At 67.9% G+C, this 21,842-nt stretch overlaps 1 protein-coding gene across 5 annotated transcripts in view; it reads right to left on the bottom strand.

Moving 5' to 3' along the window:
- INF2 (inverted formin 2) overlaps positions 1-21,842 on the bottom strand; it is a 28,528-nt gene that overhangs the window by 3,056 nt on the left and 3,630 nt on the right. Inside the window, exons 1-22 of one of the 5 annotated variants that reach the window (XM_059915126.1) lie at positions 17,801-19,229; positions 13,239-13,638; positions 11,849-11,964; positions 11,623-11,782; positions 11,106-11,139; positions 10,007-10,148; positions 9,187-9,328; positions 8,317-8,976; positions 7,737-7,882; positions 7,597-7,658; positions 6,820-6,922; positions 6,598-6,683; positions 5,940-6,040; positions 5,355-5,425; positions 5,158-5,265; positions 4,772-4,842; positions 3,678-3,798; positions 3,101-3,265; positions 2,837-2,942; positions 2,503-2,664; positions 1,235-1,879; positions 743-799 (exon numbers count right to left, since the gene is read on the bottom strand). In XM_059915126.1, coding sequence (XP_059771109.1) covers positions 744-799; positions 1,235-1,879; positions 2,503-2,664; positions 2,837-2,942; positions 3,101-3,265; positions 3,678-3,798; positions 4,772-4,842; positions 5,158-5,265; positions 5,355-5,425; positions 5,940-6,040; positions 6,598-6,683; positions 6,820-6,922; positions 7,597-7,658; positions 7,737-7,882; positions 8,317-8,976; positions 9,187-9,328; positions 10,007-10,148; positions 11,106-11,139; positions 11,623-11,782; positions 11,849-11,964; positions 13,239-13,629 — 3,648 coding nt within the window. In that variant the 5' untranslated portion in view covers positions 13,630-13,638; positions 17,801-19,229 and the 3' untranslated portion in view covers position 743. Of the gene's footprint in view, positions 1-742; positions 800-1,234; positions 1,880-2,502; positions 2,665-2,836; positions 2,943-3,100; positions 3,266-3,677; positions 3,799-4,771; positions 4,843-5,157; positions 5,266-5,354; positions 5,426-5,939; positions 6,041-6,597; positions 6,684-6,819; positions 6,923-7,596; positions 7,659-7,736; positions 7,883-8,316; positions 8,977-9,186; positions 9,329-10,006; positions 10,149-11,105; positions 11,140-11,622; positions 11,783-11,848; positions 11,965-13,238; positions 13,639-15,540; positions 15,625-17,800; positions 19,230-21,842 lie in introns of those variants that run through there. The other 4 variants (XM_059915123.1, XM_059915125.1, XM_059915124.1 and 1 more) reach the window with 4 other exon arrangements.

The following is a 21,842-nucleotide window of genomic DNA, read 5'->3' as shown; positions in this document are numbered from 1 at the left end:
GTGCGTGAGGAACCGAGGGCGACCCCCTACAGAGCTCCCACCCGGGCAGGGCTCTGGGGCCCTGCACCAGATCACGGCCCACAGCACAGGCCGGGACGCCGTGGGACCCAGGCCCGTTACTCTGGTTGCAGCTGTGAGCCTCGTCAAAGACCCTGACTGTCCCACCCCCTCGCGGGGGTCCCAGGCGGTGCCCACAGACCCACTGCCTCCAGGGAGAGGACGCCTGTGCATCTCCACAGGGGCCGGTGGCCTGCCTGTCCCTGGCAGCAGCCGCCAGGGTCTTCCCTGTCCCTCACGGTCTCCCCGGGGACGCGTGTGGCTGGAGCCAGGGCCAGAGGAGGGCCAGGTGCCCTGTGGACAGACTCGGGGGAAGCCAAGGCTGGGGGTCGGGAGCTAGCACGAGGCTCCGGCAGGGCGACCTCAGCCTGCCCGGCCGGGCCGAGGGCCACGCCGTCCCCACCCTCCGGGCCCTGGAGCCCTGCTCCCCGAGGGCACCCCGGCTGGCCCCGTCCACCCCGTCGGCCCGGCGGAGGCTCCGAGGCCGCACCTGCCCCAGCTAGGCGAGGCACGGCTCCCGCCCTTCTCCGAGAGGGAGAGGAAGCCGGGCACCGGGAGGGCCCCACACCGCGGCCCGGGGGACGCCGGCTGGAGGGCTGGGGAGCTGGGTTAGTGCCCAGGAAGGCCGGGCGCGGGCCCTGCCTCTGCCGCCACCGTTAGTGCTGAGCGCCAGGCTGGTACGTACCTTACTGGATCACACAGAGTCTTTTTGTTTTATTATCGTCAGGGTCAAGGTCAACCTCTGCTTCCAAATAAAAGAAACGCGCTCAACAGCTCGCCCCTCACGAGCGACACTGAACTCAGAACCGGGGCCGGGGCCGCGTGGACGCTACGCCGAAAGAGCCGCACCCCAGGCCCCCCGCCGCACCCTGCTGGACGTGGCCTACGTAAGGCAGGGGCCAGTGGGTTAGAGGTGTGGTGGCTGGGAGGGGCCCCCAAGGCTGCCCCTCCCGGTGCAGAGGCGCTGCCACCTCCTCTCTGGCAGGACACGGAGATGCCCCGGGAATCGCCCACGCTGGGGGGAACGGGTGGCAGCGGCCGGCCGCAGGGAGAGCTCCAGGGCCCTGGCGTGTGACGAATGAGCTCCAACCACACGCCAATGCCCCGAGCCCTGCCGACTCGCCCGCCCGGTACCCCTGCTCAGGGTACAAGGAGGAACGGGGGAGCCCCAAGTTACCTTCCTGGCTCCTGGAGGGGCGCTTCTTCCTTCGCTTGCCTGTGCCCTTTGACGTCCGGCCCTGGGCCCTGGGGAGGGTGCCAGACCCTGACGAGTCAGTCACGGCATCCTCGGAGAAGGACCTGTCCAGGGAGGTGTCCAGAGCGGAGTCTGGGGCTGTGCGCTCCTCATCTTCGTCTCCGTCCCCGCCACGGCCTGCAGCAGGGACGCCAGCACCGCGGCTGTGGGCACCTGCGTCCTCCGCGCCCTCGCGTGTGGTGTCAGCCTCGGCCTGGCGGGCGCCTGGAGGGGCCGTGGGTTCCTCGGTGTCTTGGCTCAAACCCATTGCTGTGGAGGGCTTGTCACTGGAGAAGCTGAGGGGCTTCAGGGCCTGAGTGTCTCCCAGCACCAATGGCCAGGCCCCTGCAGAGGGCTGGGGGCCCAGGGGGTCCTCGGTGGCCAGGACATCACTGGCATCCATGTACCAGGAAGAACGCCTCTCCAGGGACCCAGGACCACCCTTCTCTGATGAGTCTCCAGTGGGCTGGGCGCTGCTGGGGGCGGCATCCGCGAGAGCCCAGCCGCGGGGCTCCTTGGCCGCTGCAGCGTCGGGACCAGACTCAGAGGTGGGGAGGCTGGTGCCTCCCACGGGGTCCCTGGTGGCCGCTGTGGACGGAGTACACATCAGCGGAGGGCAGGGGCGCCTCAGTGATCCCGATCCCCAGGGCCTGCCCAAGTCGAATACCACCCACCCTGCAAAGCCCCCTCCCCGGGAAGCTTTTCCTGGTGGCCGAGTGTGGGTTCCCACAGGGCAGGCCCGGGCCTTTATGTCCACGGTCTGTCCACAGTGGGGGAGAGCAGGGGTCGCTGGGCCCCGAGGCGATGGCACATGTCACCCCCGCCCCCAGAGTCCCCAAGGAGTCCAAGGCAGCCTCCTCAAGAGTGGAGAGTCCCACCCCAGGGCCTCATGTCTGCCTCCTCCACCGCCACAGAGCCCCTCTGAGCCCCAGGGCATCTGTCAGCGGGCCCATTGGCCCGACTCTTCTGCCGGCCTGGGGGCTGGACGGACGGCCGTCACACCAGCCGGGGAGCTCTCTTGCAGCAGAGACATGCGGAAGCATCATGGGGGTGAGCTGGCCCTTATCTCAGGGCAGCAGGGGAGAGGAGCGGGCTCTCCTGTGAAATCAAGGAGGGCTTCTCGGAGGAAGGGAGGCGCTGGGCTGCAAGGATGGCATAGCGCGGGGGTGGCGGGAAGCAAATGGTGACGGGGAGGTGGGGGAGGGTCTCACCAGGTGCCTTGCTCCTCGGGGGGTCTGCGGCAGCCGCCCTGCTGGCCACCTCGGTGTCCCCTCGGCCACGGGCCGTCTTGCGCAGCTGGAAGCCCTTCCTGATGTCAGCCAGCAAGGCGTCGATGACACACACCTCTTCCTGCTTCCCGCCTCCCTGCCTGACTGAGAAACCCAGAGACGTGGCTCAGAGGGTCCCTGGAGCCCACCTGGGGACTCACCCCAGAGGAGGGGATGTGGTGCTGCCAGACTTGCAAGGAAGGAGGAGTGGCCACGGCCCAGACCCGGTGCCCTGCCCCCCTGTGGCCTGTCCCTGCTGCCCCAGGCCCGGCCTCACCAGGCTTCCCGTCCTCGCCCCGCAGCCTCCGGGCCTCCTCCTCCTGCGCCAGCTGCTGCCTCCTCCTCTCAGCCCTGGCCGCCTGTTCCTTCTGGTCCTTGTTCTCCTGCGGGACAGCCGTGGCCCGTGACCCCGGCCCTCCATCACCCCCACTCCGCCTGCCCTCCCCGGCAACGGCGGGGCCCACCTTCAGGGCGCGGCCCGTGACCCCCGCCCTCCATCACCCCCACTCCGCCTGCCCTCCCCGGCAACGGCGGGGCCCACCTTCAGGGCGCGGATGAAGAGGTCCCGGAAGGCCTTCATGGTGCTGAGCGTGTCCTCCAGGGACAGCTGCTGGGCGTCCTCACACAGGTAGGCGGCCAGCTCCAGCTGCTTCTGCTTGATGGCCTGGAATACCTCCTCCACCTCCTGGGAGGCTGTGATGCTGGCCTGCGGGCACAGGGGCAGGGTCATGGCCTGGAGGGGCCCACGCAGGGCACCGCCTGCTGTCACAGGGAGATGCCCAGGCTGCAGCCCCAGGGAGGGCGAGGTGGGGCCCATGGCCGCAGGAGGATGGCCACTGGCACAGGCCCTGCAGGCATCGTGGTCTCTGAGCAGGACCGAGGGTCTGAGCACTGCAGCCCCAGGATCAGGGACCAGGAACAGGGGGCCGCCCTCCGGGGGGGGGGGGGTCTCTCACTCTGGCTCTCTCCTCCCCACGCTCACCTGCCCCCCGCCCGACTCGCCAGCCTACCTTACAGACCCCAGGCCTGGCAGACTCCCCAGCGCCGGAGGGGCCCACCTCCCCAGAGACCACCGGGCAGCCGCTCCCAGCCCAGGGCCCCACCCGCCCAGCACTTGCCTGGAGGCGTTGGGAGTACTGCTCCTGCACCTCCGGGATGGAGGAAGACACCTTCCGTTCCATCTCCAGAAGCTTCTTCAGGTTAGTGCTGCACTCCGAGTGGATGATCTCAAGGTTTATCCTGAAGGTGTCAGAGGGCCGGTAAGGTCAGGTGACAGCTGGTGTCCAGGCTTGCTGGGACAGCGGGGGACCCCTGGACTGCTCACCCTCAGGGACAGCGGGGACCCCAGGACTGCACACCCTCAGGGACAGCGGGGACTCCAGACTGCACACCCTCAGGGACAGCGGGGACTCCAGACTGCACATCCTCAGGGACAGTGGGGACCCCAGACTGCACACCCTCAGGGACAGCGGGAACCCCCGGACTGCACAGCCTCAGGGACAGTGGGACCCCCAGACTGCACACCCTCAGGGACAGCAGGGACCCCGGACTGCACAGCCTCAGGGACAGTGGGACCCCGGACTGCATGCCCATTGGCTGCCAGAAACACGTCAAGAGCTTTCAGATGGGCTGAGTGGTGTCGGGATGAAGTGCCCACCCTAGAAGGTGCTGCGCCTGTGGCGTTAGGACAGTAACCCCTGCGGATCAGCCTGTCCTCCTTGCCTGACCCTCCACAAGGCTCAGCAGCCCCAGGACCAGAGGACCTTCCACGGTGGCGTGGTGCCGGGCAGGGCCTGTGCTGGGAGTGTGGACCCTGGAGGCGGACGGCCCGGGCTGCCCTCCCAGAGCTGCACCTGGGCTATGTGACCCCATGGACCCGGCCCTGCTTCCCCAGGCCTCAGTTTCCCTCCTTGTACCATGGGGTGGCACGGCCTCGTCTTGAAGGTTAACCTTGTAAAGAGAGCGTGTTAGGCCAGCCCCTGGCGTGATCGTAGCCAGGTCGCTCCCCGACATCCTAAGTCTCAGTTTCTTCCTTTAGGCCACACGGGCACAGGCCACGGTGGACACGAGGTCTTGCCCAGGGTGAGAGTGAGTGTCTATCAGGCAGCAGATCCTGGGGGCCGGGGTGGCGCCGCAGCGTGTGACCCAGCCTAGTCCAGCCGCCCCACTGGCTGGGGAGCGGGCAGTGGGGGGCAGGGCAGGAGGTACCTACCCTGCCGCTCGGGAGGGCGGCTCCAGGTCCTGGGGCAGCTGCAGGAGGTCCGGGTGGCTCTCCTCCACCTCCTGCAACACGACGTGTCCGGTGAGACCCGCTAAGGCCACCCTGCAACCCCCCACCCTCGGTAGCTGTGGTTCACGGCCCTCGGAAAGCCCTCGGCACCCTGGGCCTCCAAGGCCTCCCCTCGGGCCTGGCCGGATTCCGCCAGTTTCGCTCTCCTTGGGGTCTGGGGAGGGACGGAGGCCAGTTGGAGTGGGTGAGGACTGCGGGGGGTGCAGCGGTGTGAAGGGGAGACCAGGGGCTCGGATGGGAGCCCAGAGGGGCTGCGGGCAGAGCGGGGCGTGGGCGCCATCCTGAAGGCCCCCCAGGCCCGCGGGCACCTGCAGCACGTGGTGCAGCAGCGTGACGCGGCTCTGCTGGGCCTTGGTCTCCGTGAGCTTCAGCAGCGTGCTCATCTTGAAGCCGTCAGCGTCCCCGGTGTGGCTGCCCTGCGAGGGCGGCAAGGGAGCCTCTTGGCCCGGGCCCGGGGCCGGGCGGGGATCGGGGAGCAAGGGCGGGCTGCGTGCTGCCCACTCACGTAGTTGAGGAAGTTCCCGATTTTCAGGATCAGCAGGCAGAAGACGGGCAGCCGGTGGCTGGCGAGCAGGCCTGCGGGATGGCATCCCTTCACTGCCTGCCGCAGACTCCCCGCGAGGCTCCAGGGCACGAGGGAGGGGGTAGGGCAGGGGAACCCTGACCGAAAGCAAGCCTGGAGGCTCGGGAAGCAGGAGCGACAAGGGGGCAGGTGACCACTGCCCGTTCTGGGGGCGAGGACACTGAGGGGAACCTTCTGGAACCTGCAGCCACCCTGGCTCTCAGGTCTGTGGCCAAGACGACAGGGGACATCCCCGCCCGGCGTGCGACCCCAGCGGAACCGAGCCACGCCTCGGTAGTCAGGCCCGTCCGTGTCCCTGCCCGGGACTCCTCGCTCAGGGAAAGCGGTGTGCGTGTGTGTGCACGTACGTGTGTCGGCATGGGCACGCGTGCGTGCGTGCACGGCTCAGGCTTCTGAGCCTGAGGGCGGTGGTCTACAGGGAGGGGAAGGTTGGCACCCCCAGGTGCCTCTGTGGCCCGAGGGGCGCCCTCCAGGGCCTGCCCGCCCCCAGCCTGGTGCCCCACTCACTCTCGCAGGCGGCGAGCAGCAGCTGGGCCTTGGGCCGCACCATGTCCAGCACAACGGCCGTACCCTCACACAGCAGCATGCACTCGACCCGGAGCTGGTAGCTGGGGCGGCAGAGCAGGAGCTCAGGGCCCGGGGGCCCCCACCCACCTGCCCTGGGCCCGCAGGGTCCTCTCGGCACAGAGCTGGTGGGGGGTGGTCCCACGGCCTGGCCCTGTTCAGCACGCACCTTCCCGAGCCAGGCCCCGGGTGGGATTCAGCAGGACTGGGGTGGGCCCAGGAAGGGCGCTCCGGACAAGCCCCCGGCTGCCGAAGATGAGGGCAGTCGCTCCCCTGTGGGGCACCCCTCCCTCCTAGAACAGGGGCCTTCCCGGGGGTCACATAGGGGGCCTGGGTCTGCCTGCTGGAGGCCACACAGCCCTGCCCACTGCCCACCCCCAATGCCGTCGCTGGCCTGGAGGAAGGCCCCGGCCCACAGGGTCCCCTCGAAGGGCCCCACGGTTGGGGGTAGCACCAGTGGTATCTGTACCGCTCTTCATGGAACCCTGGGGACGGGTCTACACAGCCCTGCTCTCTCCTCTGGGTCTGGGCCCAGCTCCCGCCCTCAATCCCCACCCCCGCCCCCGCGGGCAGGCCCTCGGTCCGGGGCTGCCGAGCTCACCAGGGGATGCCCAGCAGGAGTAGGTAGAACTGGTCAGCGCTGGCCAGCCTGGCCCGATCCTCTGTGAAGGAGCGCAGGTTTTCAATCTGCAATAGGAGGCCCACGCGTGCTCACCCAGGAGGCCTGCGGCGGCTCGCTGAGGCGCCCGCTCCCCGGGCGCAGCTCTGGGTGGAGCTGCAGGCCCCTTGGGCGCCCCGACACACACCTCTCGGGCCTACTCACCTCGTGCTTCTCGGGGAGGAGCTTGAGGAGCTGCCTGAGGACCTCCACGTCAAACTTGCTGGTGTCCCCAGCCCGGATCATAGCGGTGAGCTCCTCGTTGGAGCTGGCGGGGTGAGAGGATGGGGGTGGTCACACGAGGCACCCCACTTGGCCTCCTCGGGACCCTGCCAGCCTGGGACGGCCCTTGGCCCACAACACCTCTGCTGGTCATACCCGGGTTGCCTCCCACACCTAGGAGATCGCAGGGGCCAGGGCTGCGGGGCACAGAGAAGGCAAGCCACCTGCCCGGGGTCACACAGTAATGAGGCTGGGGGCTGAATAGAACACTCCCCATCTGCCAGAGCACCCTCTTCCTCCTCCTTCCAGGGGGCTGCTCAGGACACAGGCGGGATGGCTCAACGGTACCCAGTGAGCTCCCGGGCAGGACACCTGCTGCAGGGAAGGACTCAAGGGCTGGGAGCCTGGGCCAGGTCCTCGGCCTGGCTTGGCCACCGCCTGTCTGTGACTTATGGGGTCCCCACCACTCTCTGGGTCTCATTTTCCCCAGGGAGCCTGGACTGGTGGTCTCCAGAGCCCCCAGCTGGGGTCCTCTGTGGCTATTACCCCCACTGTCTCTAGCCCCAGGGATGGGATGTGAACTTCCCAGGGTGGCCTGCAGAGGGCACTGCTGAGCCCAAGATGGGGGGCTGGGTCAGGCGGGGCCTGGTAGTCTGACCGGGGCTGTGCGGGAGGGGCCGGCTCTGCGACACCAGCTGCTCTCAGATCCCCGCAGCTCACCATTTAAACTGCTTCAGGAAGATGTTGAGGCTCAGGCTCTTCTTGGAGTCCAGAAAAGTGATCTGGAAAAGTGATCCGTGACCCGTCAGTACCTGGAGGGCGGCCACGGAGCCCTGTCTAAGCCCCGGCCCCCTCCCTACCTCCTTGGGCTCCTTCCTGGCTGGAGCCACTGCTTGTTCCTTGGGCTTGGCCACGGGGAAGGAGAAGAGCTGCTCGAGGCTGGAGAAGTCAGGCTCCACCACCTCAGCGTCCGGGCTGCTCAGTGACGCCCACATGGAGCTGCGCTCTGCGGGCAAGGGGCCGCCGGTCAGGCTCACACCCACCCCGGGAGTCTGGGGTGCAGCTGGCCCGGGCCTTGGAGGGCTGGCAGGGATGCCCTGCCTGGGGCCCAGCCCAGGGCAAGCATACAGCAGGCACTTAATAAATGCCTGGCAAAGGAAGCCCTCCAGCTGCTGTCATGCCACGTATGTGGGTGTGGCTGCATGGGGGGCCTGCGTCCAGGCTGGCAGGTGACCTGGCCGCCAGCCAGCCTTGGCCTTGACCTTCTCTGAGCCATCAGCACCCTCAGCCCCTGGGCAGCATCAGAGACACACACTGGCCTGCAGCTGTGGGAGGAGAGGGACCTTAGAGGTGACCCCTGACCTGTTCCTGCCCCGGCTGCCCCCCATGGCAGCCGAGCCCCTGCCCTCAGAGGGAAGCCACCTGGGGGCTTGGACTCACCTCGGACCACGGTGGACGGCAGCTTCTGCCAATTCAGCTTCTTCATGCGCAGGGTGGGGGGCTGCACCCGCCGGTGGCTGGGGACCCAGGCGGAGCCTAGGCTGTGGCCCACGTGGGCCACGATGATCTCCTCTGCGCCGCCCGCTGCAGGGGGCCTGGAGGTGACCGGCAGGGGCGGGGGCGGGGGCAGGGGCGGGCACCCCAGGCCTGGGAGTGGAGGTGGGGGGGGTATGGTCCCACTAGGGCCAGGCAGTGGGGGAGGTGGGGGTGAGGGGAACGCGGCCCCCAGGCTTGGCAGGGGCGGGGGTGGAGGAGGTGGTGGGGGTGGGGGCGGGGGCGGGGGACAGGTTGCGGTGCCAGGGAGGGGGGGTGCAGCTGGGGGTGGGGTGGGCTCCAGCTGCTCCGGAGCTGTGGGCTGTGGCGCCATCCTGCCACTCTCGCCCTGGACACTGGCAACGTGCAGGCCAGTGAGGGCTGCCGCTGGCTGCTGGCCCCCGACCCCCACCGTCGGGGCACCGGTGTTCTGGGGGGAGCTGCCCCTTTGACTCTGGCCCAGGTTGACCTGGACGCCCTTGTGGGCCTTGTCCAGGGAGCGCGGGCGGGGCCACCCCTTGATGGACAGGAGCCGCTCGACCATCTCCTCCAGGGTGCACTCCTGGGCTGGGGTGGGGACATCCAGGTCAGGGTAGGGGGCATCCGGAAAGGTGCGGCCCCTCCCTCGGGCAGGGGCGGGTTAAGGACCGAGGCTGGCCCCCTCCCCCCACAGGCTAAGAACCCAGTGTCTGCCCACCAGGCTGGGGTCAGGGAGGGGGACGCGGGCAGGGGCTAAGGGCACGGGGCCCCCTCCCCCGCCCCATCCCACCCACTCACTGTCACTGGCCAGGAGCACGGCCCGGTTCACCAGGCTCTCCAGGGCCTCCCAGAGCAGCTGGCTGGAGCGGACGGTGGGCTCCAGATGCAGGAGGCCCTGCAGCACAGACAGCAGGTGGGCAGACGCTGGGGAGCAGCTCACCTGGGCGGGGTGGGCGAGGAGCAGGGGTCACGGCCATCGCCTCGCCAGGAGTGTCCACCCTGTCACCCCTCTGCGCCCCACGGGGGCCCTGGCGAGGCGCCTGAGTCAGGGTTCCCCGACGGGCACGCTGTGACACCTGGGGTTGGGGCACCGTGTGCGGGCGGTCCGTGCCCTGCGGGACGTTCAGCCGCATCCCTGGTCTCCACCCACTCGAAGCCAGCAGCACCCCTGCTCGGTTGTGACAACCCCAGACGTCTCCAGATGTTTCTGGACGCCCCTGGGGACACTGGCCCCTGGCTGAGAGCTGCTGGGTTCGGTGAAGGGAGGGGCTGAGCTGGACCAGAACCCGGCCCCCCGACTCTGGCTGGCCCCAAAGTCCCCTCGGTACCCCTCACGGTGGCCGGGCGGCTGGGCCCAGGACAGCGCAGCCTAGCCTGTCCTCCTGCGTCCTGGGGCCCTGGCTCTGGCGGGGGACAGCCCAGAGCCGGCCCCAGGCAGCGGGCTCCAGCCTCTGCCTCCCTCCAGCCCCCCAGCCCTCTCAGCTCCAGATGTGGCTCCCCCCGGGCCCAGCAGGGCAGGGTGTGCCCAGGGCAGGACAGGAGGCCACTTCCGAGCCCTGAGCCCACCGGCCCCTCCCCCGAGACAGTTCCGGGAGGGGCTGCCCCGGCCCCGGCCCACCTTGTGGAAGAGGGAGGCGAAGACCTCCTGGTGGCTGTTGATGTCGACGCCCCCGAAGACCCGCAGCAGTTCCTCCTCGTCCTCGGCCTTGGCCTCCCTGAAGGCCTCCAGCTGGATTAGCAGGTCCTCGTCCTCCAGGTCTCTGAGGCGGGAGGGTGGGCGGGGCACGGGCGGGCTCAGTGGGCTGCTCCCCCAGCTTCCCCCCCGGGACAGGCGCGCAGACAACCCCAAGCAGGGCCCGCGGCCTGTAGGTGGCCGCCATGGCCGGGGGCAGCGTGGCCTGTCGGGCCGGCCTCTCCGGTCAGCTCCGCGCCCCTCGGGACGGGAAGCGCGCGTTCTCACACTCGCAGGGAGAGATGGAGGGGCCGTGCTGCGGCGGGCACAGTAGGGAGGGCAGGCCCTCCTCTGGGTGCTGGAGGGCGGCACTAGGGCCGCCCCCGAGGGGTCCACCCGGCCTCTGCGATCAGGTGCGGGGCTCTGGCCTGAGCGGGGGGCTGCGCGTTCACTGAGCCCAGCACAGGCCTGTCCTCAGCCTGGCCAACGAGCCGCACCCTCAGCGCCCAGCAGACCTCTGCCCGAGGCCAGCGCACCACCAGTCGCACCAGCTGGGGCTCCTGCTCCTGGGGTCGCCCCTTGCCCACTTCCCTGGGGGCGGAGGCCCCACCCTGGAGAGTGGTCCTGATAAGGCCTGGGATGGGGTTCTCAGCTACACGGGTTTCTAGATATGCATTTAAATTTGAATTTCAGATAAACGCTGAACGGTATTTAGCACAAGTACGTCCGTGCAATAAGTGGGACACACTTACACTAACAAAGCGATCTGGTGTCTACCTACAATCCAGTTTAAGTGGGCGTCCTGTACCCTACCTGGTAACTTAGTTTCTCGGGGCAGCTCCCGAGACCCTGGGCGGGAAATTCTGCAGAGTGGCCTGTCCAGCAGCGCTAGGGATGGCAAGCTGGGTCCTCCCTGGGACCCGGCCCCAGGAGGGGTGGGCCTGCTGGGGCTACTCTAGGAAGCCCCCTCCCTGCCCATCTGGAGGCGCTGCTTGGGGCCCGGGGGGAGGGGGCCCTGGCTCCGGGGAGCAGAGTGGGGACTCACCGTAGCCGCATCAGAGCGTCCAGCAGCTGCAGCCCTGGGAACGGACAGGCAGGTGAGCCTCACAGGCGCTGCCCGGGCCGCCCACCCCGGGGCCACTCGCATCTTTGACACCTTCACCTCCACCCTTTCCCTGGGCTCACTCCTACCACCCGAAGCACCCGGCCCGTTCCCTCAGGACACCGGGGATACGGGGCTCTCGGGGGAGACCACACTGGACGCACAGTGGTCCCCAGTAAACGGTCACTGGCACAGCCAGCAGGGCTGGAACTGGACGTCAGAGGACCCACCTCCCTCCACTGCCCAGTAGCCTTGCCCAGAGAGCCCTCCAGGGCTAACACCCAGGGGTCCTGAGGCCCTGGGCCCACCGAAGGGAGCAGGTGGGGGCAGGAGGCTTCCCAGGCCCACGCAGAGCCTGTCTCTGGGGCCCTGGAGTGGAGGGCACGGGGCGTCTCCCCGGAAGGGGGCAGCGCGGGCTGGGCGGCCAGGGGCCCAGTGGCGGAGGTCCGGGCAGGGTTACCAATGAACTCGCTGCGCAGCTGGGCGCGGGCACGGACGTCCTCGGGGCCCAGGATGATGGCGTTGACCACGCTGAGCAGGGTGGCCATGTAGGGCACATTGTCGCTGTCCGAGAGCTCGTTCATGATGACGCTGAAGCGGTACTGCTGGCTGCACACCGTCTGCAGGGTGGGCAGGGGTCAGTGCGCCCCCAGGCCCCACCCAGGCGCCAGCCACCCAGCGCTCACCTTGTAATGGTCCAGGGCGTCCAGGGTCAGGGCGTGGCCCTCCGGTGAGTAGACGCACAGGGCCGCTAGCAGCTCCAGCACCTGCTTCTTGACCATCACGTTGGATGTGTCCAGAGCTGCCAAGGGCAGGGGGCCTCTCAGAGGGGCCCACCGACCCCCCAGCCCGGGGTCCTCCTCCTCCCAGTCCCGCCCTTCCCCCGCCTGTGCCCACCGCCCACCCTGGGCTCCCACCCTTTAGCTGCCAAGTGCCTGGCTGGCAGAGGCCAGGGGGCGCTCTGTATTGGCCCACCGCCCACATCAGGCGCTGGCCTCTCCAGACGCGCTGACCGTCCCCAGGGCCATGGGGAGAGGTGTGGGGGCAGGCACGGCTCCAGTCACCCGGGGTCGACTCCCGCTGGCCCTCAGGTCTAAGGGGGGTCTCTGCGGGCTCCGGGCCCAAGGCCAACATTGGCAGCCCTCCCAGGGCTGAGCCCGTGTTTTCTCCAAACTTAGACCAACTGTGTTTACGGCAGACAGGCTGCGATGCCTCCTTGTCCCCATGTACCCCTGCCTCCCACTGCATTCCCGGAGCTGGGAAAGTTTTGGGGGTGTCTCTCGGCCGGCCCTGCTGAGACTAAGGCACAAAGGACTCCACAGACGGCAACAGCCGGGCCTGGGCCGGGCGGTCTCTGGTTCGCTCGCCCGCACGGGCCCTGCCCGCCCCGGAGCCCCACGCATCAGTGGGAGCAGCACAGCCTGGCAGACAAAGAGCACGCAGGGGCCACTGTCCACCAAGGGCCACTTGCGGTCGCGCCCGAGGGTTGAGGACTAAGTCTGGCTGCAGTCCGGGGAGACTTCCTACAAGAGGTGACAGTGAGCCAGAACTTGAAGGGCGGGCAGGACTGAGCAGGGGGTGGAGACTGGGGGCCGGCAGCTGGGGAAGGAAAAGCCCCAGGTGGCCAGAGCAGGGATGGGGGCAGGGAGGGGGCGTGGAGGTGGAGGATGGTGTCACTGGCAGGGGCCGCAGACCTGAAGGGCTGAGGCCTGGCTACGGCCGAGGAGCTCGGAGCCAGGCGGAGTGGAAGCGGGCCCCTCAGGTGCACGTGTGTTTCTGACCCAGGTGACTCCAGCTGCCACGGTGTGGACAGGGGCCCGGAGGCCAGAGACTGGGGAGGGGGCAGGGCCCAAACGAGCACAGGGCTAGGTGGAAAAGCCGGGCAAAGTCACAGAACAGAGGGGGCAACTAGGTGCAGCTGGTAGAAGTTCACGGCTCCAAGGTGACCTGGAGGCTTCAGACTTGGGAAGATGGGAAACTGGTTCCTCCTCCAGGAAGTCCTCCCTGGCTGCCGGGCCAAGCTCTCTCTTCCTGTGCCCCAGCCCTCCCACCGCCTTTCCCAGCCCGGAGCCTCACCCTGGGAGAGCTGGCGCACGTAGGCCTGGTTGCTGAGGATGTACTGGATGCCCTCCTGGGAGTTCATGACGGCGCGCACGCAACTGATGCAGGTGAGCTGCAGCAGGGCGTCGGCGATGCGGGCCACGCCGCGGCCCGACAGGCGCGCCAGGGCCTCGAGCAGGAGGTCCAGGCCGCTCTGCTCCAGGAACTGCACCATCCAGCCGCCGTCGCTGCTCTCCAGCCGCTTGCGCAGCCCCGAGTAGTTGACCACGGAGGGCATCTGCAGGAGCCGGATGCACAGCTCGGGCTCAGCGCTCTCCAGGTTGGCCTCCGTGGGGTCCGAGTCCTGAGGCCCCAGCTTCTCCTTCAGCGCTGCCCACTTGCGCTGCGTGCCCTCCTTCACCGACATCTTGCTGAACTGCGGGGCCAGAGGAGAGGGGTGTCAGCCCGGAGCCCGGCCCCGGGCCCGGAGGGGAGCCACGGCCCAGCTTGGCCCCTGGCTGGTCAGTGGAGGCAACGTCCCCTGCTCCGAGCCTCCACCTGCCAACTGGGGACTCACTGCGTTTCTTGCTGATGCCCAGGCCTGCCCGGGGGACACACTACTGGCAAACCCTCATCCCACCAGGGCTGCCACTGCCCCCTGGCTTCCCCTGTGTCAGGCTCTGCTTACACCCACCCCTGTCTCGATCATCATGGCAACCAAGGAGGCAGCACCGCTGTCCTCGCTGAAGGCACCAGGACCCCAGAAGGCTACACTGGCAGGAATACCACTGACCCAGCGGTGATCAGGCGGCAGAAACGGCGTCTCCAGGGCTCCCCTGTCCCCCAGGGTGCTTCCCCTGCCCAGCGGACAGAATCAGATGCGGACAATAGGGTGGGCGGGGACAACTCCAGACTCTGGTCATTTCTAGCCTGCCCACAGCATCTGGAATGTGCCTGGGGAGGGGGGCTGACTCGAGGGTCATGTCCACCGCCCACCCAATTGTGGGCAAGACCAGGGCCCTGTGGGGAGCAGCCCTGCCAGGCCCCAGTTTCTGTGGGCCTCACTCTGTCAACCTGTGTGCAGTGGAGGACCAGTGTCCCCCAGGCCTGTGGCTCTCGGAGACTGACCCGGATGCAGCTGCAGGAGGTATGATCGCTGCCCAGAGAACATCCCCCGGAGGCCGAGGGTGTGGCCCAGCCCAGAATGACCCCCAGACGTGCCCTCCCCAAACCGGAACAGCGGGACAGGCGGGCTGTGCCTCTGTGTCATCATCACACCCAGCGAGCCCCCTCCCTGGGGCCCCGGGCTGTGACGCTGTCCCCAACCACAGACCCTGGGACCGGCCCCCAGAGGTCAGGGGCAGTCCAGGCTCTTCTGCCACCATGTATGGCTTGGTCTTATATTTAGCGTGTGAGGAGGGCAGCGTGGAGGGAGGCCTCAGGGGCAGGGCACGGCAACACCACTGTGCCTCATGCCCAGGGCCTGGTGCCAGCACTGCCCGCCCCGACCCTTGGCCTCCTACGCCCCCACTTCACAGGAGGGGACACGGAGGCGGCACCCAGGGAAAGCAGATCACGTGCCCATGGCCCCATGGATGGAAACGGCAGAGCTGAGGTTGGACCCCAGAGGGCGGCCTGAGGCCCTCGAGATGCTGGATGGCCAGGGCAGCGTCACCCTAAGGGCTGCCCTGGCAATTTAGCGGGGAGACCCGCGGGGCCGCCTGAGGTCACAGGAGACAGGCTGAAGGGGGCCAAGAGCCCAGGTGCCTGTCCCCGGCGGGGCTTGCGGTCCCCAGCGCTCGCTGCTGTCACTCTCGGAGGTCCTGCTCCCCCTCCGCCTGGGTGAGGGTCTCGGGCATCCTCCCTCGAGCTTCCGGAACCACCCCCCTCGCCCCCGCCTGCCCGGAGCACAGAGAACAGCCAGAGGCCTCCTGGAGTTTCAGCAGCCCCTCCTCTGTCTGCAGTGGGTCCGCACCAGGAGTCCAGCACCCTCCCCCCACCCTTCACCCTCCCCCTGCCCACCTGCCCGGCGGGGCCCATGGGGTCCTTCCGGGAAGCAGCCTGGCTGGGGGGAGAGAGGGCTGACCCGCAAGCGCCCCCAGCTCGGACCCTCCCAGCAGACCCCGGCCGAGCCTGTTTCCTCACCTGGACCAGCGTCGGGCTGCCGGCAGCATCCTGAGGGGTGGGAGGCGAGGGGCCTGCGGGGTGCTCCTCAGCCCTCCCCCAGGGGCCCCCGCGGCCTGGGTCCTGTGCTGGGCCAGGCCGGGTGGAGAACCCGGAGCCCTCCCCATGACTGCACCCTCCCAGGCCCGGCCGCCTCAGACGTCCAGGCACTCACCCAGATTCGCAGGACCTTCCGGCTGCCTCGGCCCATCAATTCTGGGCCCTGCCACCGGCTGCCCCTCACACTCTCCTGGCGTCTCATCGCTGCTGACCACTGAACTGCCCGGTACCAGCCGTGGCCCTGGTCCCTCCCAGGCAGCCTCTCAGTGGAGGGGAGGGGGCCACTCCCACCAGCACCGTGAAGAGCACGGCAGACGGACCTCCGCACACACTGCCACCCGCCGTGGGTGCTGCTGCTTGAGGAGGACCCAGAACCGACCCTCCCTTCCCGCCCCGCCTCCACTGGCCCGAGTCCCTGGCTGCTTGGCACAGGCTGAGTGGACAGAGCGCGAACTCTCCCAGGCCAGCACTCTGGCCTCCAAGTGTCCTCGCCAGCCAAGAGCCCCGGGGTCCCCGGATGCAGAGGCAGCCCATGTCACCAGCACCACCCTTCCTGGTGCTGCCCCGTCCTCCCAGTACACACCCAATTCCCGGGCCCACCGGCTTGCTGTCCTGAAAGACCCCCCACATGGGAGCCCTGGGTCTGCGGGAGGGGAAGCACAGCAGGCGACCAGCCCTGCCCGCCACCGGTCCACGAAGGGTCCTATGCCATGTGCCCTGGCACCGAGCTCTGCCCCAGGCGCCGTGTGGGGCAGCGAAGGTGCGCAGGGCTCGGCTGGCTGCGGCCCAGTGAGCACAGGGCATCCAGCTGGGAGAGCGAGCTTGGCTAGGGACCCAGAGGCTTAGGTGGGGCGGCTTTTCTCCCTCCGTGACGCCCACCAGGCTGCCCAACATCATCCGGGGCCGTCAGGCCCTGGGCCAAGGACATCTTCCTAGAAATGTTCCAACTGCTTTTCAGGATAAAGACTGAATACGTAAATGGACCACGACCAGATCACATATAAACATGGAGCTCTGAGCCACAGCTGCGGCCACCAGCCCTGGACACCCAGCCACCATCACAGGAACCAGCCTGCGCCCTCTGCGCCAGACCTGCAGGAAGTCAGGCCTCTATCTCTAGTGACAGCCCAGGAAGCTCTACAACCGCCCTGTGACATCACCCCACAGCCGGGACTTGATCAGTAACCCATGCCTTCCATTGTTTTTGTCCTCGCTTCCAACTGAGGACCAGCTGGGGAAAACCAGATGTGCCCCCAGCCATCACGTGGGCGCCCCGCGTCTTACGGGCCGTCCAGCTTCCCCAGTCCCACAGCCCCCATCATGACCGAGGCCCCCTTTTTCCTGTAAAGAAGCTTTCTGTACACAGAAAATACTTTAACATGTTAACATATATTACATAATACGTATGCAGACGGGTATGTGCGTATGTAGCGCTCCACGTCTGTAGTAAGCAGCCAGCAGACGACTCCCCGGCTGCAACAGCTTGGAATACACAGCCACAGCCTCTGCCTGCTCCCGCCTGGGGGGTGGCCGAGCACTTCCAAAGGGAGCACCGCAGGAGATCAACCTCTACTGCTCTCAGGAGCACAGGCTGCGGGGATGGGGACGGCCCTTCCTGACAGCACCCGGGGCGCTGCGCGGGAGGGAGCGTGGTGGGAGGCTGGTGCCTCCTTCCCGGGCTCACCGGCTGTGCGCCCAGGGAAGTTACTCTGCCCCTCTGTGCTCCGTCTGTGAAGTGTCTCAGGGGGCTGCAGTGGGTTTCCGTGCAGAAGCTGGACCCGGTGGGCAGAGCCAGCGCGCAGGGCTCTCCCGGCTCTTGTCACCCTGTCCGTGGATGCCTGCCTCTCTGCCCTCGGGCCCTGCTCAGCCCTGGCCCACCGCGAAGCCAGTACAGGCGCCGGGTCTCGGCGGGGCTGCGGGGACCAACCCAGCTTAGTCTCGCCAGGGCGGGGCGGGGCCGGCCTGCTCTGGGCGGGGGCGGGGGCGGGGCCGGCCTGCTCTGGGCGGGGGCGGAGGCGGGGCCCCAAGCTCAGGAAGGTGTTCCCAGTTCTGCAGGCCCCCCCAGATGAGGGGTGTGGCCAGCCTGCCCAGGGCAGGGCCTGCACAGGAATTTGGAATGGCAGACCTTTTTTTGCAGCCAGCACGGCAGACTTAAGAAGAGCACGACCACCTGGGGCTCCCAGGGGTCCAAGTTCAAGTGGCTCAGGCCAGCAACTTGGCAACTGAAGGGTTGGGGTGCTGAAGCACCCCCATCTATCCTCCAAGCAGTCCGCCCCACCCCTGCACCAAAACTCCAGGGGCAGTGACCCTTTGCAGAGGGAGACCCTGAGGCTCTGACATTAGTGGGATGTTGCCCGTGGATCTTTAACGTTCACCTTTTTTCTTCCATTAACGTGGGGTCTCCACTTGGACGGGGTCACGCCTTCCCCTTCGGACGGGAACTCCAGAAGGTAGGGTCTCCTCTGAGCTTTCCTAGGGTCAGCCCACCGATCTGGGTGTCCTGCTCATGGGCACTCGCCCAGCCCACGCAGATGCCACTTCCTCAGACAGCCATCTGGCTCTCCTCCTGCACCTGGCCAGCCTGACACGGTGACGCTGGCACCTCCACCTGGGCACCCTCATGCCTGGGCAGCTGTGCAGACTCTCGGGAAGCCACCGCCCCTGCTTGGCAGTCGTCAAACTGAGTGCGTGCGTATGGCTGGGGTAGGGTCAAAGCTGGCCTCCCAGACCTCCCAGACCAGCCCCTGCAGATGGAGAAACTGAGCCAGAGAGGGCGAGCCGGTCCAGGCAGGCACTGGGCACTGAGCTGTGTCCTGGGCACGGCTGCTGGGAGGCCCTGCACGGGTCCATCGGGCTTTGAGCAGCGTGGTAGGGTGGGGAAGCCCAGACTCCGGGCTAAGCACTTGGCACCTCGTGGAGGTGGGTGAGGCCTTCTGTTCCTCAATCCCTGCAAGGGCAGGCGGAGGGACTCTGGGGCCGGGGCGGGGGCCAGGGCTAAGGAAGGCGCCGGTGAGGGGGACCGGCTGCCTGAGGCTGGGGAGACAGCTTTGGGGTAGCCCTGCCAGCATCAGCAAAGGGGCTGGGGTGCTTCTGGGCCCAGAGCCAGCGAGGGCGGGGGCGGGTGCAAAGAGTTAGCTGTCTTCCCCCGGGGTGGGCGTAAAACGGCAGGAGGGGGGTTCCGGAACTGGGAGGCAGGGGCTGCCACACTGTATTTTTAGCTCCTACAAGAACCCAAATTTTTCCACTGCCTGGCAACTCTTGGATTACATTCCTGGCAGCTCCCTGGAGCTCAGGGGCAGCCCGGGCCCTGCTGGGTAGGAGGGAGAGCTGAGGCTGCCCTGCTATGACCTCGTTACCCCTCCTTTCCAGAATCTTGGCTCCTCTGTGTCATCTTCGCCAGGCCCCGAGCCCTCAGGGTGCCTCAACTCAACTGTGTGGGTCACCTCGTGTGGGCTCATCCCAGGTAGGGGGTCCTGTGCACAGTGGGCCTCGAGGAAGGGACTGGGTGTCCACCCATCGCCTGCCCATCCCTGGGCGTGGAGTGCGCAGGGTCCTCACGGTTCCCTGGCCCGTCTCCCGTCCAAGCAGCCCTCCTGCCCGCGCCACCTGCCGTCTCCAGGATGGGGTGTGAGACCCCTGCCTCCGGAGCCCTCACTGCATCCAGCGGCGGGACAGAGGGGCCCGCTGGGAGGTGGGTGGGCACCAAGACATTCGCGGCAGCACCAAATTAAAACCCAGAGATGACAACCAGGATGCCAGGCGCACTGTGTGGGATGCCGACCACGTGAAATGTGACGTGTCGCGCAAGACACGCGCCGAACACCAAGAGGTGATGCACCCACGGCGAAAGTGGTCATTTTCATAATCATAAAGGGACAGAGCAAGCAAGACGACAGGAGACCAGCAGCATCTCACAGGGAGCTGGGCTTAGAGCAGGTCCACCCCCAGCTCAGGTCACCAGGGGTGAAGGGACGGACCTGGGAGCTGGGTCTCCTGTACGGTTAGCTAGTGGAGAAGGGCCGGGGGCCCAGGCGGCCCACTGTGCCCAAGGATCTGGAGCAGGTTGGAGTCACGACCGACATGGCCTGCTCACACCCTCCTCGTTAGGAGTAGAAGCTGGTGGGAGCCACACAGGGGGGCCCTGGTGCAGGGAACTGACTCCGGTGAACAGGAAACGCCTGCCGGAGGGGGGTGGGTGGTGCCGCCCTACCCCGGGCTCACTGGGAGGAGGGTCCCCGCAGTGCAGCCCTGAGCTGGGCACTGTGGGTGTCTGGGCTTCTGGGAAGGGGCTGGGGGTGAACTGGGAGCCCCATTCCCTGGGGATGGGCCAGCTCGGGTGCAGGGAGAGGACAGGAAGGGTGGAGGCGCCCACACCAGGAAGCCAGGCTTTCGCTTCCACCTGCCCTGCAGGCTCACAGGAACTGGGTCTGTCCTCGCCTCCCGCTGTCACCTGGTTGCTGGGCCTTGGCCTCCCCAGCTGCACACAAGCAGAGCCAAAGGGGAGCTCCCAGAGGGCCGGGCCACCTCTGCCAGTCTCAGGGCTCTGGTCCAGGTTCTGGGGGATCCCAGGCCGGGAGGGAGGGGAGCGGCTCAGGGGCCAACGGTGACAGAGGCCACTGCCGCCTTCTGGAGCTGAGTCAGCTCTGACAACGAACACTTGAGGGAAGTGATGCGTGCAGACCCGCGGTTAGGGAGTGAGCAAGGGCGAGGAACTTGGTGGCCCCGCGGGTGGCAAGGGGGCGTCTGGCCACAGCTTCCACCCGTAGGGCTCCGCTGGGCCGCACGCAGCCCTCAGGCTCGCCACCAGCGTCCCCTCCGCATGGGTTCTCTCCCCCAAGAGCAGACAGAGTTCCAAGCAGCCTCCTCCAGGAAGCCCCGTGTCCCTCCCCCCGGCCCCCTGCTGCCCTCAGGAAAGGCCTCTCCCAGCAGGGAGGAGGACCCTCGGTGTCCAGGGAAGGGAAGGCGTAGGCCAGCTTCAGGCCCTGATCGCCCTGTACTTGTCTAGGCCTCAGGGTCTTGGGGTGGGACATGAAGGCCACCCACCGCCTGCCCCAGGGGGCCCCCACCCCCACCCACCCCCACCCACCCCCGCCTGTCTTGTATCCCCATTCCAGGCTGCCTGCCCAGAGTAGGGAGAACAAAGCAGCAGATTGTGGCGGGGAGGGGCCCAGCCTGCGCAGCCTGGCACTGCCAAGGGCTGCAGCCGGGGCCTGGGGGCAGGGGACCGCTCAGGTTCTAGCTGAGACCAGGCTCTGCTGCTGACCGGCCGTGCCCCTTGGGCAACACACAGGACCTGCTGGGCCCTGGATTCTGTCCTCTCACAGGCATGAGCATGTTGGTGCCACCTCCCCACCCCAGTCTGCCGACAGAGCCACGGATGCCATCTGCAAAGCGGGCCCGTAACTGCCAGGCAGTGCTGTGCCCCGCTGCCTAGCAGTCCACTGTGCGTGACGTCGCCTCGGCCAGGCTGCCGTGGCCGACACCGAGCTGGAACGGAGCGTGCCTCTTCTGCAGCCCCGGCTCAGCATCCCCGGGCCACCCGCCCCGGAGAGCCGGCGCCAGGAGCCCAGCCCTACCGGGCAAGTGGGATCCTGGGCATCGGACACAGATGCTGTGTGCTGTTCCCTGCCAGGCACCGAGGGGCCAGGCCCATCCTGGACTTGGTTTTCTCATCTGCAAAACGGCCAGAATGTCGTCCAGGGACCGTGGGTTGGCTGGGCCAGTACCATCCGCACAGGCGCCGGGCCTGCCTGGCCAGTAAGGCCCCTCCCAGGCGGCTCCCCTCCTCCTCTCAGAGGTGACCTCCTAGGTCCTACCCCTGGGCCTTTGTCCCGGCCGTCCCTCCCATCACTCTGCCACCTTCCACAGGCAGCCCCGACTGCTCTGCCTCCATCTGCACGGCCTGGCCCAGCCCCTGGGCGGATAGGCCGGAAACACCAGGCAGGGGCCACGGATGCCCCCAGAGAGGGCAGCATCCGATCTGGGCACGCGGGGCTGGCGTTCTCAGGCCACTCGCGCCTGTGCGTGTGGGGCGGCGGAGCCAGGCCGGGAACGGGGACAGGCAGCACCCCCTCCCCACCCTGGGGCTGGGTGAAGGGCAGATGTCTGCTTCCCGGCTGCGGCGTGCAGGCGGCAGTGCCGAGCTGTACATACTTGGAGCAGAAATGGGGACGTGGGCTCGGGGACATGGATGGTGGGAGAGGGAGGCTGCACACCGAGGCCACATCCCAGGGCCCCAGAGGACCGGGACCAGGCCGGACGGGGAGACTGAGGCGCTCTCACCCAGCTGCGCAGGGCCCGTGCTGGCGCCCACGCCCACACCCACCAGCACTCGGCGAGGACCAAGGTCAGGCTCAGGGACGGAGAAGCCCCCGCCCCACCAGCTGGGTCTGCTGGGACTGCGTGCACGCGTGTGGG

This window comes from Balaenoptera ricei, chromosome 2, assembly GCF_028023285.1.
Source record: "Balaenoptera ricei isolate mBalRic1 chromosome 2, mBalRic1.hap2, whole genome shotgun sequence".
Taxonomy (NCBI): Eukaryota; Metazoa; Chordata; class Mammalia; order Artiodactyla; family Balaenopteridae; genus Balaenoptera; species Balaenoptera ricei.
The sequence above is the reverse complement of the archived record's forward strand: the minus strand, read 5'-3'. Positions and strand labels throughout refer to the sequence as shown.